This window comes from Girardinichthys multiradiatus, chromosome 14 (genome assembly GCF_021462225.1).
Source record: "Girardinichthys multiradiatus isolate DD_20200921_A chromosome 14, DD_fGirMul_XY1, whole genome shotgun sequence".
Taxonomy (NCBI): Eukaryota; Metazoa; Chordata; class Actinopteri; order Cyprinodontiformes; family Goodeidae; genus Girardinichthys; species Girardinichthys multiradiatus.
Genome location: NC_061807.1, coordinates 21,598,562 through 21,613,747, shown reverse-complemented (window position 1 = coordinate 21,613,747; position 15,186 = coordinate 21,598,562). Strand labels below are relative to the sequence as shown.

The 15,186-nt window shown below is 37.4% G+C and overlaps 1 protein-coding gene and 1 long non-coding RNA gene across 7 annotated transcripts in view; one reads left to right on the top strand and one right to left on the bottom strand.

Moving 5' to 3' along the window:
- Positions 1–15,186, bottom strand: part of LOC124880700 (sodium/potassium/calcium exchanger 2-like) — an 85,511-nt gene that overhangs the window by 35,793 nt on the left and 34,532 nt on the right. For 4 of the 6 annotated variants that reach the window (XM_047385974.1, XM_047385976.1, XM_047385973.1 and 1 more), the window contains 2 exons: positions 13,885–13,993; positions 9,465–9,479 (listed from right to left, as the gene is read on the bottom strand). In XM_047385974.1, the coding sequence (XP_047241930.1) occupies positions 9,465–9,479; positions 13,885–13,993 (124 nt within the window). The remainder of the gene's footprint in view (positions 1–9,464; positions 9,480–13,884; positions 13,994–15,186) is intronic. The other 2 variants (XM_047385978.1, XM_047385979.1) reach the window with 1 other exon arrangement.
- Positions 8,471–13,872, top strand: LOC124880701. Its single transcript, XR_007041434.1, has 3 exons — positions 8,471–9,109; positions 12,667–12,726; positions 13,533–13,872. It is a non-coding gene; the product is annotated as an uncharacterized LOC124880701 (long non-coding RNA).

Here is a 15,186-nt window from a genome sequence, read left to right as displayed (position 1 = left end):
TGTGGGAGCAACTCTCTGAGAGAGAGCAAACATTCTTGCACTCTGTGGAAACTTTGTTCTTCTTGTACTAGATTACTTATTAAACCTCACTGAATGATTTCTTACCATAACAGTGCATGGATAATATTCTTTTTCCACAACACACCTGAAGGTTTTGTAAATGAACACCTCAAAAAGGATCACAAAGGACAAGTAGCAAGCCTAATAATGACTTTTATGCTTAATTAATTTGATCTTTCTTACAATCGTTAATCCAAATAATGTTTCTAAAACCTACTCTTTGTAAATAAACAGAAATCTCCTTTTCCACTGAGTGATCTTTATCACTCAGTGGAAAAGGTAAAGTTTTCATCCTTCAAAATGACTTTTTGATGAAGCTGAAGGATTTTTGATAGACATGAGACTGATTAGTTTATAAACCTTTTATATCTGAACGTAGTTTAATCATGCTACACAAGAGTGTGTGTCATGGTAAAAAGACTATAACTTCCTTAATGTGCAGATTGTTTAGTTTTTCACATAGAAAAGTGTTGCAGTAAATAAGTACTATTCAAAGCTGATATTTATTATATTGAGTGTGCAGCCACTCTGCTCTCGTGTGATAGGATATTCGTGAAAAGCTCACGCTGGATATAAGACTTGGCAGCCCTAAAAAATCAGACTAATGAGATGAAAACGTTTCTCACTGCAGAATGCCTTGCTCTTCTGCTGCACTTCCAGACAAGTGCTCCAATCTCATTCGATTAGATGATTTTTATTTAAGTGCACAGTGAGGCAGGACTGTAACTGAATCCAGTTATTCCACTGCATATTACTGCTTTCACGCAGCATTGTGTTTGGTTTGTTCTCTGCAAGTGTGGAAAGACAGCCAGGTTTGTTGTTGTTTACAAACCAAACTCTTGTCCTTGTGACGTGACCTCCAAACCGCGGGTGAGCCAAGCGTGAGAGTGAATGTGTGTACGTGTCCAGTTTGTGTGCTGGGGGCTGAAGTGTCAGGGGAATTCACAGCCTGTGCAAAAGCAGAAAGGCTTTTAACATTGATTATATCACTCAAGCGGTGTGTGGTGGCTCAGAGGTCTGTCATGTGTGAGTGTGTGGTTAGGTAGGAGGGATGATGGATTGACAGTTGATGCGATGGCTGGGTGGGCCCAGTTATATAACGCAATGTAAATATGATTAGTTATCAGCTTAACATTAAGTGGTGCAAAACTTTAATATTATTTTGCATGATAAGAAGGACATGGAGTTTTTTTTTTTAACACAAAGTTGAAAAGCTTTTAGGGAGAACACACATTCGCATTATTGCTGAGAGAAAACGTGTACCCGAGCAGACCTTCCAGCATATTTTTAAAGCATTCAAAGCAATTTGTAATTCCAACAGAGGCTTGGGTATTATTTATATTTTAAAGTTAATTAACATAGCTTCTAGTTAGCATGTAGAAGCCACACATGCTAACTAGAAGCTATGTTAATTACCCTCAAAATATACAAGCAACCAGCAATATAATAAGAAACTACATATGCTAACTCACCAAGTTCAAACAGCTTATTTCTCATCATTAATATAAGACAACAAGAATAATCCTAGATTTCTCTTTAGTACAGTTGCTAAACTTACACAGAGTCATAGCTCTGTTGAGCCATCCATTCCCTTAGCTCTCAGCAAACATGACTTTATGGGATTCTTCTTAAATAAAATTGATTCTATTAAAAATAAAATCTTTGACATACTCCCGAAGATGATTACTTCATCCTCAGCAAGTGAGACAACATTGGAAATAACTGTAGAACCTGATCTGTGTTTGGACTGTTTTGATCCTGTGGAGCTTCCTGAGTTATCAGAAATATTAGCTTCATCTACACCTTCAACTTGTATGTTAGACCCAATCCCAACCAAATTATTTAAGGAAATGTTCCCTCTGATTACCAGCCCCATTTTAGATATAATTAATCTATCATTAGTAAATAGATATGTACCACAGGCTTTTAAGGTAGCTGTAATTAAACCTTTACTTAAGAAAGCTTCGCTTGATCGAGATGACTTGAAAAATTACAGACCTATATCCAATCTTCCATTCTTCTCTAAAATTCTTGAGAAAATAGTTGCTAATCAAATGTGTGAGCATTTACACAGCAATGACCTGTTTGAAGAGTTTCAGTCAGGCTTCAGAGCTCATCATAGCACTGAAACAGCTCTGCTGAAAGTCACTAATGATATTCTTATGGCCTCAGATAATGGACTTGTGTCTGTACTTCTCCTGTTAGATCTCAGTGCTGCATTTGATACAGTCGATCATAATATTCTCTTAAAAAGGCTGGAATATGCTGTAGGGATCAGGGGAAGAGCGCTAGGCTGGTTTAAATCTTATCCGTCTGACAGACTCCAGTTTGTTCATGAAAATGATAAATCATCTTTAAACTCCAGGGTTAATTGTGGAGTACCACAGGGTTCAGTACTTGGGCCAATTGTCTTTACTAAATATATGCTTCCAATAGGTCAAATTATCAGGCAGCATAGGATACATTTTCACTATTACGCTGATGATACTCAGCTTTACTTATCCATAAATCCTGATGAGCCCAACCAGTTAGATAGACTACAAGGATGTCTTGAAGACATAAAAACTTGGATGACTTTAAATTTTCTGCTTCTAAAATCAGACAAGATAGAAGTTGTCGTCTTTGGACTGGAGTCTTTAAAAAAGAAACTGCTTAGTCAATCACTTAACCTGGATGGCATTAAATTGACTTCCGAAAATAAAGTAAAAAACCTTGGTGTTATTTTTGACCAAGACATGTCATTTAAACCCCATATTAAACAGGTTTCTAGGGTTTCCTTCTTTCATCTCCGGAACATTGCCAAAATTAGAAACATCCTGTCCTGGAAAAACGCTGAAAAACTAGTCCATGCATTTGTTACTTCAAGGCTGAACTATTGTAATTCTTTAGTATCAGGATGTCCACAAAATGCAGTTAAAAGCCTTCAGCTGATTCAAAATGCTGCAGCAAGAGTTCTGATGAAAATTAAAAAGAGAGATCATATTTCTCCCATTTTAGCTTCCCTTCAATGGCTCCCTGTTAAATCCAGAATAGAATTTAAAATTCTCCTCCTCACATATAAAGCCCTTAATGATTTAGCTCCATCATACATCAGAGATCTGATGGTTCCATATATTCCTAACAGATCACTTCGTTTTCAGACTGCAGGTTTACTGGTGGTTCCTAGAGTCTCTAGAAGTAGAATGGGAGGCAGATCCTTTAGTTATCAGGCTCCTCTCCTGTGGAACCAGCTCCCAGGCTTAGTCCGTGAGGCAGACACCCTGTCTACTTTTAAGGCTAGGCTTAAAACTTTCCTTTTTGATAAAGCTTATAGTTAGAGTGGCTTAGTTTATCCTGAGCTATCTTCCTTATTTTTTCACCTCCATCTTCTTCCCTCCCTGTTGGATGGAGTAAGGGAGAGTCAGGTTTAGCCTAAACCGGCTCAGTTATGGTTGAGTTGCAAACACACCCTCCATTTCTGCTACCTGTATGACCCCCTCTCTTTTCCACTGGTTATAATCAATCTGACAGAGAGAGGTATCCCAATCGTTGTGGTTTTTAGTATAACAATGACCATCAGTGGGCTCTAGATGGACAAACGTTCTACTTTTAAGGCTAGGCTTAAAACTTTCCTTTTTGGTAAAGCTTATAGTTAGAGTGGCTTAGTTTATCCTGAGCTATCTCTGTAGTTATGCTGCTATAGGCTTAGGCTGCTGGAGGACATAATGACCACTTTCGCCCTCTTCGCTACATTCTCACACTACTCTCTAATTTTGCATTATTTGCTGTTATTTCAGTTTTTAACTTTATGTTCTCCCTCTTTTCTCTTCCTAGAAGCTACACCTGGCCTGACTCTGTGTCTACCTGTGACACCTTTCTGGAGAGGGGCATTGTCCAAGCTTCTGCTGGCAACAACTTAATGCTCACCCTCTACCGATGATCCACATAGCCCTGTCTTTTAGTGTATAACCCTTTCTCTCTCCTAGACAGGCGATTGACTGAGCTTTTACTGTGACTAACTCTATGTGCTCTCTTTCAGACTCTAACCTTGAAAACTGGCTCAGAGTTTATCTGTTCTTTCTTTCTAGGTGAAATGACTAAAGGAGCTACATCCATTAACATTTACTTTTCCTTCCCATAGAAAGGACTCCTGGATCAGTGCTTCTTTGTTGTCTTTGTGTCTCTGCTCTGTTCTCTCAAATCCCCAGTCGGTCGTGGCAGATGGCTGCTCACACTGAGCCTGGTTCTGCTGGAGGTTTCTTCCTGTTAAAAGGGAGTTTTTCCTCTCCACTGTCGCTACATGCATGCTCAGTATGAGGGATTGCTGCAAAGTCAACGCCAGTGACTGTCCACTGTCTCTAAATGCTCATCCAGGAGGAGGGAATGCTGAAAGTTACTGACTGGATGCAATCTGCTGGGTTTCCTTAGATAGAAAAACTTTTTATCCAATTTGAATAAATAACTGAATCTGACTGCACTGTTCAATGATTAGGATTAATTTGAATGTATGTACCTGACTGTTGTGAAGTGCCTTGAGACAACATGTGTTGTGAATTGGTGCTATATAAATAAACTGAATTGAATCAAATTAACTCAAAGCTACACTAACTAGCCTTTACATTTGGTAACATTTGGTAAAAGCTTTCATTAGCATCTACATATAACTAGAAGCTAGATTAATTAGCAGCTACACATACTAACTAGTAGTATAGTCTTTAATTTTAATAGTAAATATCAACATTTACCTTTTTTGTTTATCTTACTTATGCATTTAATGTAACTTGGACTTCAAACAGGTGGTTCAGAGCTAAAACTTAAAAACGTACATAAACAGGATGACTTTGGCACATTGTGGAACAATTTGATGAAGCTTTTGTTATAAATAAAATTGAGCTAGACCAAACAGATTCTAACGGCTGTTTTTGTTAAGCTTTTGCCGTTTCCGATTTATTAATAAGATCTATAATATTAGAAGATATAAAAACAGCATCTAACATTGTTTCCCATTCTTTCATAAGTGGTTATTATTTGTTTGTATTAGGAGAATAAGCATCATTGTGCCATAAGTGTCAGAGAACAGTTGTTGCAAAACATTCTTTACTATTTTAAATTAAAGACAAAATTATAACAGATATCAGTGCAGATAGCATTACAAAAACAACAATCTTCATTTGTATTTTCTAGAGAATGCAGATCCTTACCTTAACTCTGAGCTTTTCAAATTCAGCATGTTCCATGATGGAGGTTGAAAGACTGAAGGAAAAAACAACCTTTGCTGTGTTCTGTACACCCTTCCAGTTAACTTTTTCATAACAACTCTTTGCTTCCTCTGACTTCATTTTTGACCACCTGACTGATAGTAAATATACAATAGTTTAATTGGAGTATTCTTCCTGCACTAACAACTTCCACAGTAAAAAGTGTTGTCAGTGAAACCTGATAGCACTATATTGCCTTCACTGACCAGAAAAAGATTAGATTATTTCATTTTGAACTGGCTGGTCACTGGTCAGGGCCGATCACGCTGAAAATCGTCCGATTCCGGTCAACAAACAATTTTTCTGTTCATTCCTACATAAAAAAAAACATTTAACATAGTTTCAAACAACCACTATGAACCCAAGCTGTTTGATTATTGATTGTCACAGACAAAATCTTCAGTCATGACACAGCTGTTATAAAATCTTTGACTGTGAACTAGACTCTGTGATCTGTGGTCATTCAGTTTGACAGGATTACCAACAGCCATTTCACTACTCTCGCAACCAACTTTCTGGGAAAACCGAGCCATTTCACTGCTGCTACGACAGACATGTCGCAAATTGTCTTCTTTGTGTCTTCCTCCTTTGTGTCACTTAAGAGTCTGAAGCTAACATCAAGTTCTAAGATAAACTAAGCTTTCCATTCACTGTTGGACTGATAAATGAGTCAAATCTGTCATAATTCTACTGTAGCATCAAATCGTACAATCAGGCATCTTTTTTGCGTACGCAGGTTATTGTCTGGATTGTATCATTTTGACCTTGAACTGTGACCTACAGGTCTTGAAGATCATGCAGTGTCTCTTTCTTCTACTTATACAGGAAAAGAAAGAGAATGAGGATAAATATGCTGACTCAACCTTTTTGATTGTGAAAATCTCACTGGTCACAATGGTGGCTGTGCAGAAAAAAAGAAGGAACCACCCAACTGTGTTCTGGAATGAGGTAATTTTTCCTGAAGGTAAAGCAAATTTGCTCTTATTTCATGTCATAGCAGCCAATACTTTTATTCGTTCAAAGTGGTATTGATCTTTATTTTTTTGTGCTTTCTGAGGATCCTTGAAAGTTCCTTCAGTCCAGTTGTTTTCTGTTTAGCCCCTGAGCAATTTAAGTGAAATGTAATTTGGTGTGTTAATTGCCTAACTCTGAACCATGAATCATGCAGACGTAAGAGCCTCCGAAACTCAAGAAAAACCTCTGCTTTGTCTACAAATCAGAGAAACACAACATTTTGCCACTTGTTTAATTTAATCTGTAAAAAATATAAAAAAATAAGTTTGTTAGAAATAAAATCCTATTGTATCATCCACAAAGAGATTCCCATTGAACTATTTGTGGAAAACTTGGCACATGGATAATAAAATGAAGGTTGATGCTTCTCCAGGTCCTGGGTCAGGTCTTTGCCAGATTTCCTGACTTTTTTTTCAAGACAGGACATATTCAGATACTATTCCTTTCACGTTGTTGAGGTTTTTTGTATGGCACTTCCTTTGTTCTCCACTTGTCAAGTTTTCTAACTTTTAACAAGCACACACTGCACAGTTGGCTGTCGAGGTCAGGTACAAGGATTGGACCGAAAATACATGAAAAAGCAGCAAAACTCCAAAGAAAACCAATAAAATACCTTCAGGAGACCTGCCGGATTGTTGACCAAGAATACGTTAAAAGATTAAATTAATGTCTAGCTGCTAACTGGACTCTAAGTAGAAGAAACTGTGAGTGGTTTCAAACTTTTGCAGAGTGCAGGAAACGTAGAACACCAGCTCCTATCCAATAAAATCTACTATAAATGTGATGTGGTACTATGTTGTCTACTGCTATTAACCATGGAAGAGTGCTGTTGAGCTGATACAACATTAAAGCAAAAAATAGTCAATGTGTTATATTTGTAGAAATGGAAAATGCATTTCCATTGCCCAGGGGGTCAGTGACAGTTAGTGCGATATTGACCTGTATGATCAATGTGGCCCTGGGTCACCAATCAGACAGGGCTGCTGGTGGGGGAAGCGTTACCTCCCTCTAATTATCCTTGTTAAATTGAAGAGAAACAAACTCAGAACTTTAAATGTTTATTTGTGTGTATGAAAGCACAAATAAAAACTCATTGGCTGTCCTTTGGTTAGCATCAAATGTTTCTAAGGGAACCGACCGCTATGCCCTCTTGCGTGCCACCAGCTTACCCTGTAAGCAGTCTGCAAGTAAGTGGTCTCTACTCAGACCACGAAGGAGGTCGGTGTGACCTGTGCTTGATAAAAAACAATGACCTGACATCAACAAAGATGCGCAAGGTCACTGTGGAAGGGTGAGTAATCTTTCTTGTCAATCTCAGTGAGATAACAACGGGAGAGTGACTGAACAGTCTGAGTCACCACAATAATGCAGCTCACACAGCAGGGCAGTGAGTTTGTGGATATTTAAACCAAACGGAAAGTTAAATAACATTTGTCTTTTTAACTTTAAAATATGCCTTTAGTTTTATCTGCAGTTCTGGTCAGGAATGGAAAAATATAGTCAGGATGGACATGATGACTGTAAGAATTAGAGGCTTTTAATGATGACTTTGAGTCCTTCTTTTTCCAGCATGCCATGATTATACAACATTTTTAATTTGAATTTTTTTTTTTAAGTTTGGAATTGCAATTTATTTTTCAAAAAGCAATAAGCGGGTGCACTGGTTTAAATCTGTTGTGGATTTCCTCCACATTGTGTCAGAATTATGCATACAGGGTTAAATATGAACATACATTCACCTAACTCTTTAATTAAGTGGCGCTGAAGGTCCTGGAATGTCTTAATTTGACAATATCATTCTCAGGATATTGCATTTGTTTGCTGCATAATCATTTCAACCGGGACAAAGAACCAAATACATAATTTAAAAACCCCAAATTAAGTGACATTATAAAACAATTTACATTCTGGGAAAAAAATACCACGCCCAAACCATTCCGATCCTAAGCCACAGTATAAAAGCATCTCATTCTATAGCTTCTACACCTCGAATCTTTGCATCCTCCTCTTCCCATTCCACCCTTAACTCCAGCCAAATATCGTCAGAGTTACCCCACTTCTTTCTTTTTCATCTCACCTTTACTATTAGGCATGGTCTGCATAATCAAATGTGACCTTAATGCCGATAAAAAGCATAAATCAAAACTATAGCTGTGACATCATCTTTTATTGAGGTCCACCACACATGTAGACTCTAGAATTAGGATGTCATTGTGACAAATCTTACTGAAGAGCTTGAAGCAAAAACTGGAATGCAGCCTGAATTCTGAGTGTGTTTTTAAAGAGACTCGTCTCAGTATCTACAGAGGCCTCAGAAGGTCGAGTGAGCTCCACCCCTTCCCGCTCGCTCCCAAAATCTATGTGCCGTTCAATATTTGATGGCCTTCCTGAGTGATTTTGTTTGTAACTGCACATGGATGGAGTAATTTCAAATTTAAGCCTAGAACAAACTGTCCCAGTACATTATGTTTTTTAAGTATGTCGCAGCACTAAAAGACATTTGAAGTCAGAAGAGCACGAGGCAAGCAGATGGGTAAAATCTCTATGCTGAGTAAACACAGAAACCTTGAGGAGCAGGTGAATGTGAGTCAATAACAGTTTAATTAAAAAAAGCTACTGAAGGGATAAAAAACTCTATTGATTGTTCTGTCAAGTTCTTATTGACTCTAAATTCTCATGACAGGGATTCCAAAAAGAAAAAGCATGAGGTCAGTAAATACTTACCTCAAATCTGACAAGATAAAGGAAACAACAAAACATCTGGTTCTTCTAAATATCCTGACAAACCTGGAGCTGAGGTATGTTTATGTTTGTCCTCACAGAACACATCAGCGACAAGCTACAACTTTTAGAAACTCAAAAGAGGAGAGAGAGGATTGGGAACGATGGGGAAAAACAATGCAGAAATGATCACAGAGGGGGTTTCCAAGCAGAAAGCATCCACAGAAGAGAATGACATATTTAAGGGACAGAGCTGACATACAGCACAGAGGCGTTAAGGAGATGTATACATAAGAGAGCACGTCAGATAAGAGTTGCTTTCCCAGATGCTGGAATGAGAACAAACATATTTGCTGTTTGGCGTATACGAGGGGTGGGAAGAGAGGAGGAGGAGGACGGGGTAGGGACACAGAAATTAGAGGAGTAACTCACCAGAGTCAGCAAATTCTGAAGGGACAGTAAAAGAAAGAGAAATAAGAAGAAAACAGAAACAGAGACAAGATCAATCCAGATGATCTTTAGTGAGAGTGTGAGCACTGAATCATTGACTGGTATTATTTCAAGATGAGAAATGCTGAAACGGGGTCAACAAACCAATTTTGTGTTAGTAGTTTATTAAAATTATGGAAACTTAAGAGAGGTGTATCTCAATAAATTAGAATATTATTAAACACTTATGTTAGTAATTCAACTCAAAGATTTAAGCTCTTATCTTATATAGCTTCATTACACACAATATGATATATTTCAAGCATTTATATCTATTTATTTTAATGGTTATGACTTACAGGTATAGTGAAAACCCAACAGTCAGTGTCAGAATACAATAAACAGATACTTCATTGTCCCAGTAGGGAAATCTTTCAGGTATTGAATGCATGACACCCGTCATTTACATCGACTTATATGTTAAATGTCTTGGTGGGCTTGATATAGTCCAATATTATTTAAAAAACATTTAAAAACCTGGCATAGCCTACCATATGATAGGTAAGTCTAGTGTCTTATTTTTCTTAGAATGACAGTTTAAATTTTGATAGTATGTGCAAAATGTATTCTTCAATGAACAGTTATTGAAATCACCCGGAAAAAACTTATGGGCAACTTCTTCTAAGTAATATTCTTGAATACAGCACAGGGTGTCAAGGAGTGTCTGCTGGACAACTGTGAAAACAGTGGCCAGCAATCCTTTTTTATTGGTTTTTGAGATATTCTACTGGCCTGACCTTTCCTTTAAAACGGAATATTGGGTTTACAATTTCTTCAAGCTAGAATCACCAAAATTAATACAAATAAACACTTGAAAAATATCAATCTGTGTGAAGAGTCTTTATAGTCCATGAGTTTCACTTGTTGAACTGAATTCCTGAAGTGAATTAACCTTTCAATGAATTTAACATTTTCTGATATCACTTGTATACTGTACTGTAGTCAGAAATGTCCTGGCTGCTTTTTTTCTACTTTGAACACAAAAAAGGAAGAATTATACAAAACAAATCTGACATTAGACAAGACTACGAGTAATCAAATTTCTGACAAACACAGACACACACTCGCACGCAAACATACACACACACATTAGCCATCTGGTTAACCCAAACAGGGCTTTACTTGCACGACAAACTGAACTGATACTTTAGCTGTTTCAACTATTTTTCTACTGTTGGTTCTGAGAGCATCATTTTAAGGCTGTGTTTGTGTTTTAAAGTATGACTGGGTACTGTTTAGTAGCACAGTTGCACTGCTTGATGCACCCAATCCAGCTTATCTGATAATGAATAAGTTTTATTTCTAGAGCAGTCATTTACTTTGTAAAGACCTGAATGTTCTTGTACTGTATGCAGTGATAGATTTTTTTTTAATAATTAAATTAATTATAAAAGTCAATTTCAGTCATTTAAAACCACAAAATTTCAGGGTAAGATTATAAATCCATGTTGCCCATTTGTACAATTAGATGAATTGTACAGGAGTGAACTGCCAACGGATCGGAGTAACTCAGAGTCATTTTAAAGTAATCTTCATCAATAGTTCTGGAGGCTTTCTGAAGCCACAATATACCTTTTCTTTTAAGCATTTTCATTCATTTTCTTTCCAGTCCCTATACCTATATGTTTAGAAAATCCAGAAAGTGGAAAAGTGAACAAAAGAAGTATCCGAAAAAAATCGATCACTCATAAAGACCTCTAGAAATCTAAAAAAACTGCTTCTCAGAACCATTTTATAGTGACCAAAAAAGTCTGGCCTCTTACAAGCTTAATACGAATAGAATAATGAGTGGCTCAAGACTTTACACAGTATTGCATGTTGAATTCAATGTGTGGCTTTGTTAGCCCCAGGAGAGGAAAAAAAAAACACATTGGATACCACTGGCCACAGAATTTTAGCGTCCAGAGCCCAGGTCCAATGATGTGAGAAGACAGTAAAGAGCTGCAAAGTTAAGAACCGAAGCAGTAAAATCTCTATTGACACAAACAAACACACACACATATACAACACAATAATACTAACTAACCCCTCTCTAAAAGTCTGACAAGAAGAAAAGCACTACCAAGCTCAGGAAAAACAACCTCAGACTTTCGTTCAGCATGGAGCCACAGGCAGCTTATTTTGAGAGAGGCCTATAAAAAATGGATGGATGAAGTCCTGCTAGCTCGCTGCAGCCCTGATGAACTGCTCTTAAACTCTAAGAACACACACAAGGACAAGTAGCACGGTCTCCATCTTCAATGAATGCGCTTGTTTATCTGTTTTTCTGCTGTGAGCTCATCAGCAAAATTATCATTTACTTTGATAAACGTGTATAATATGCCAAAACAATTTAATATATGCCCCACGTATTGTCTGCACACTTTGAAAGGAGCATTTTAGAACAACACACATGAGAGTATAGTTAAACCTTTGAAAAAGACTAAACTAATTGTTATATATATTGTCTGGAGTATGAGGAATCTTTCCAAACTACTACATGGAAATTCCTAATTAATATATTCAAATGAGCTGAAGCCTTAGGTGTTGCTTTTGTTCTGTTGAGTAATTTATTCATTGTGCATGTCTTGTCACACTGTACTTGCTGTTTCACTGCATTGAGTTCTAGTCATTCGTTTGGCAAAAGACCGGTCAGTCAAGTCTGGAAGGGTTTGTTCTGCATTCATACTGAATCTGCTGCTAAAGTCTTAAGCTATTCCTCAGCTCACAGGCACTTAATTTGAACCTGACAAGTCCAATGTTTAACAGGAACTGAAACCAAAAGCGGTTGACTCAGCTGCGAAAGTGCAAAAGAAAAAAGTCCCAATTTAATTATTTAAACCTCGGCGAAGATCGGATTAGAATTAAAAATTAATGATGTATAGGATTGTGCAAATATATGACTCGACGTAAACATAATCTGATCTACCACTGTGACACATTTATTCATTATGATGAAAGGATAAATGTACAGCGTGACAAGTTGCCTTGTATTCCCTGCAGAAATTCATAATAATGCATGTTACAATGGCCCGTCTTTTACGTTTGTGAATCATTCCTGAAATGAGTCATGAAATGTTTTGGAGTTTTAGGGAAGCAAAGTTTCTTGGAGTAAAGTGTCTTTAGACTATTAGACATTTCCTAATGTGATTTCATGCACCCACAGGAGAACTCTGCAGCCTAATCACCTTGGTTTATGACTGCTTTTGAGACTTCATCCAGTCAGGTATGACGTTGTGTTGTCATACTAAGAATCGTGAATTCTGCAACCGTAAAACATACACTGCCTTGCAAAAGTATTTGTACCCCTTGAATGTTTCCCCATTTTGTCACTTCTCAACTACAAACGTAGTTGTGTTTCATTGGGATTTTTTTGACTGACCAACACAAAGAAGTGTATAACGGTGACACTGAAGGAAAATTATTTCAAAATCTATTATAAATAAACTCTTAAAAGTGTAAAATTTAATAGAATAAAACTATCTTTTGCAGCAATCACAACCACAGATATTTTGTATGTCTCCACCAGTTATGCATGTCTAGAGACTTAAGGTTTTTCCCATTTTTACACTAATTCTGTTAAATTCATAGCATTTTTCATTTAGTTAAAAAAAAGTTATTCTTATCTCAGCATAACATATTTTTCTGCTGTGCTCCCTATGTGGAGAGATAAATGTTGAAATTCACATATCATTTTCTCTTAAACTTCATAAATTTGCCCTACCTTGTATTGGTCTATCACAAAACCCCTAGAAAACACAGATGTTTAGGGTTGTTCAAGCGCTATATATACTTTTAAACGGCACTGTAAATGGAGAGTAGATTTCTAAGTGCCAAACTGTATTATAAAAGTCTGAGGACAAACTTCCGAAATTTTTTCATGCTGTCTGTTACAAATAAAGAAAGCTTTCTAATTTTACCTTCATCTTCTCATGGTGGGACATGAATGGGATAATGCAGCATATATGGCAATAAATTCACAAATGTATTCCCTCCTCCTGACACAGCTGTTTTACTGTTTCCTTATCTTAGCTAACAGACCATCATCTTGGATTAAAGAAAAATGTTCTACCGGCTCAGCTGTGCTGTAGAGCAGCATCAAGCCTGTTCTGGATAGTTATTTAAAAGGGGATACATCAGTCTCGACATACACTATATAGGGTCTCCACTGGTGTTTCGGAGGTTTGATGGATTCAGTTTGGATTTGCAAGAGGTAAACTTGGCTCTAGGACACTTGGTGCTGCTCCTTGTTGGCACGATTGCGAGCTAAACGAATGATGACACATGCCAGGCTTGCTCAGTCTGAACATACAAAATTATTTAATATTTTGCTGTTCATTCCTTAAAGCTAGAAATTTTCTTTCTGTTGCACAAGTTGTCTTACCTTCACTTAAAGGGTCCAGTGTGTGAATCATCAGTTGGAAAATGCTGTTCCTCATCAAACTGTTGTGCAGAGAGGCAGAGCTACCTCCTCTTTGCAGGCGAGGTCTGGCCTATGAGAGAAGAGATAAAGTGTCAGTCAAATATGGTGCTACTATTAATGAGCTCTGTCAGTTTGAAGTTTTATCTCCCAGTCAAAGTCCAGCAAATGCGATAAAATATTAGCTTTTAATATTAGCTTCTCTTATAAGAACCTGACACACAGTGCCTAGTTAAAGTATTAGTACTGCTCTATTCTCTCAAACCTCCAGTCGGTCATGGCAGATGGCTGCTCACACTGAGCCTGGTTCTGCTGGAGGTTTCTTCCTGTTAAAAGGGAGTTTTTCCTCTCCACTGTCGCTCCATGCATGCTCAGTATGAGGGATTGCTGCAAAGTCAACGCCAGTGACTGTCCACTGTCTCTACATGCTCATCCAGGAGGAGGGAATGCAGCAAGTCACTGACTGGATGCAATCTGCTGGGTTTCCTTAGATAGAAAAACGTTTTATCCAATTTGAATAAATAACTGAATCTGACTGCACTGTTCAATGATTAGGATTAATTTGAATGTATGTACCTGACTTTTGTGAAGTGCCTTGAGACAACATGTGTTGTGAATTAGCGCTATATAAATAAACTGAATTGAATTGAATTAACCCCTGAACTTTATCATGTGCCAACGTAACAACCAAAAACACTGGTATTTCATTAGAATATTACATAAAAGACCAACACAAAGTAATGGATCTTGCCATAGATTCTCAGTTAGATTTACAGTAGGTCTGGACTTTGACTGGTCCATTCTAACATATGCTTCGATTTAACCTAAATTTCTTTTTCATTGTAGCCCTGGTTCTATATTTAGGGGTGTTTTTCTCGGCTGAAAGTTGAGTCTTGGCCCCAATCTTTAGCATTTTACAACCTCGGACAGATTTTCCTTCTTTCTCTTTCCCTGTTGAAGAAAAGCATGTCCACAGCATGATACTGCCACCATCATGTTTCATGATGGGCATGGTGTGTCCAGGGTCTTATCTTCTTTCCACACATGGTATTTTGCATGTAGGCTTAAAAGCACACCTTTTCTTATTTTTTAAGATTTAAAAAAAACATGCATCATTTTCTTTCACTTCACAATGAGGTCCCCCTGTGTGTTGGTCTATTACAAAAGCACCAAATAAAATACACTGAAGTTTATGGTTGTAATATCACAAAATATGAAAAGGTTGGAGGGGTATTCATGCTTTTGCAGGGGACTTTTAAGGATTTG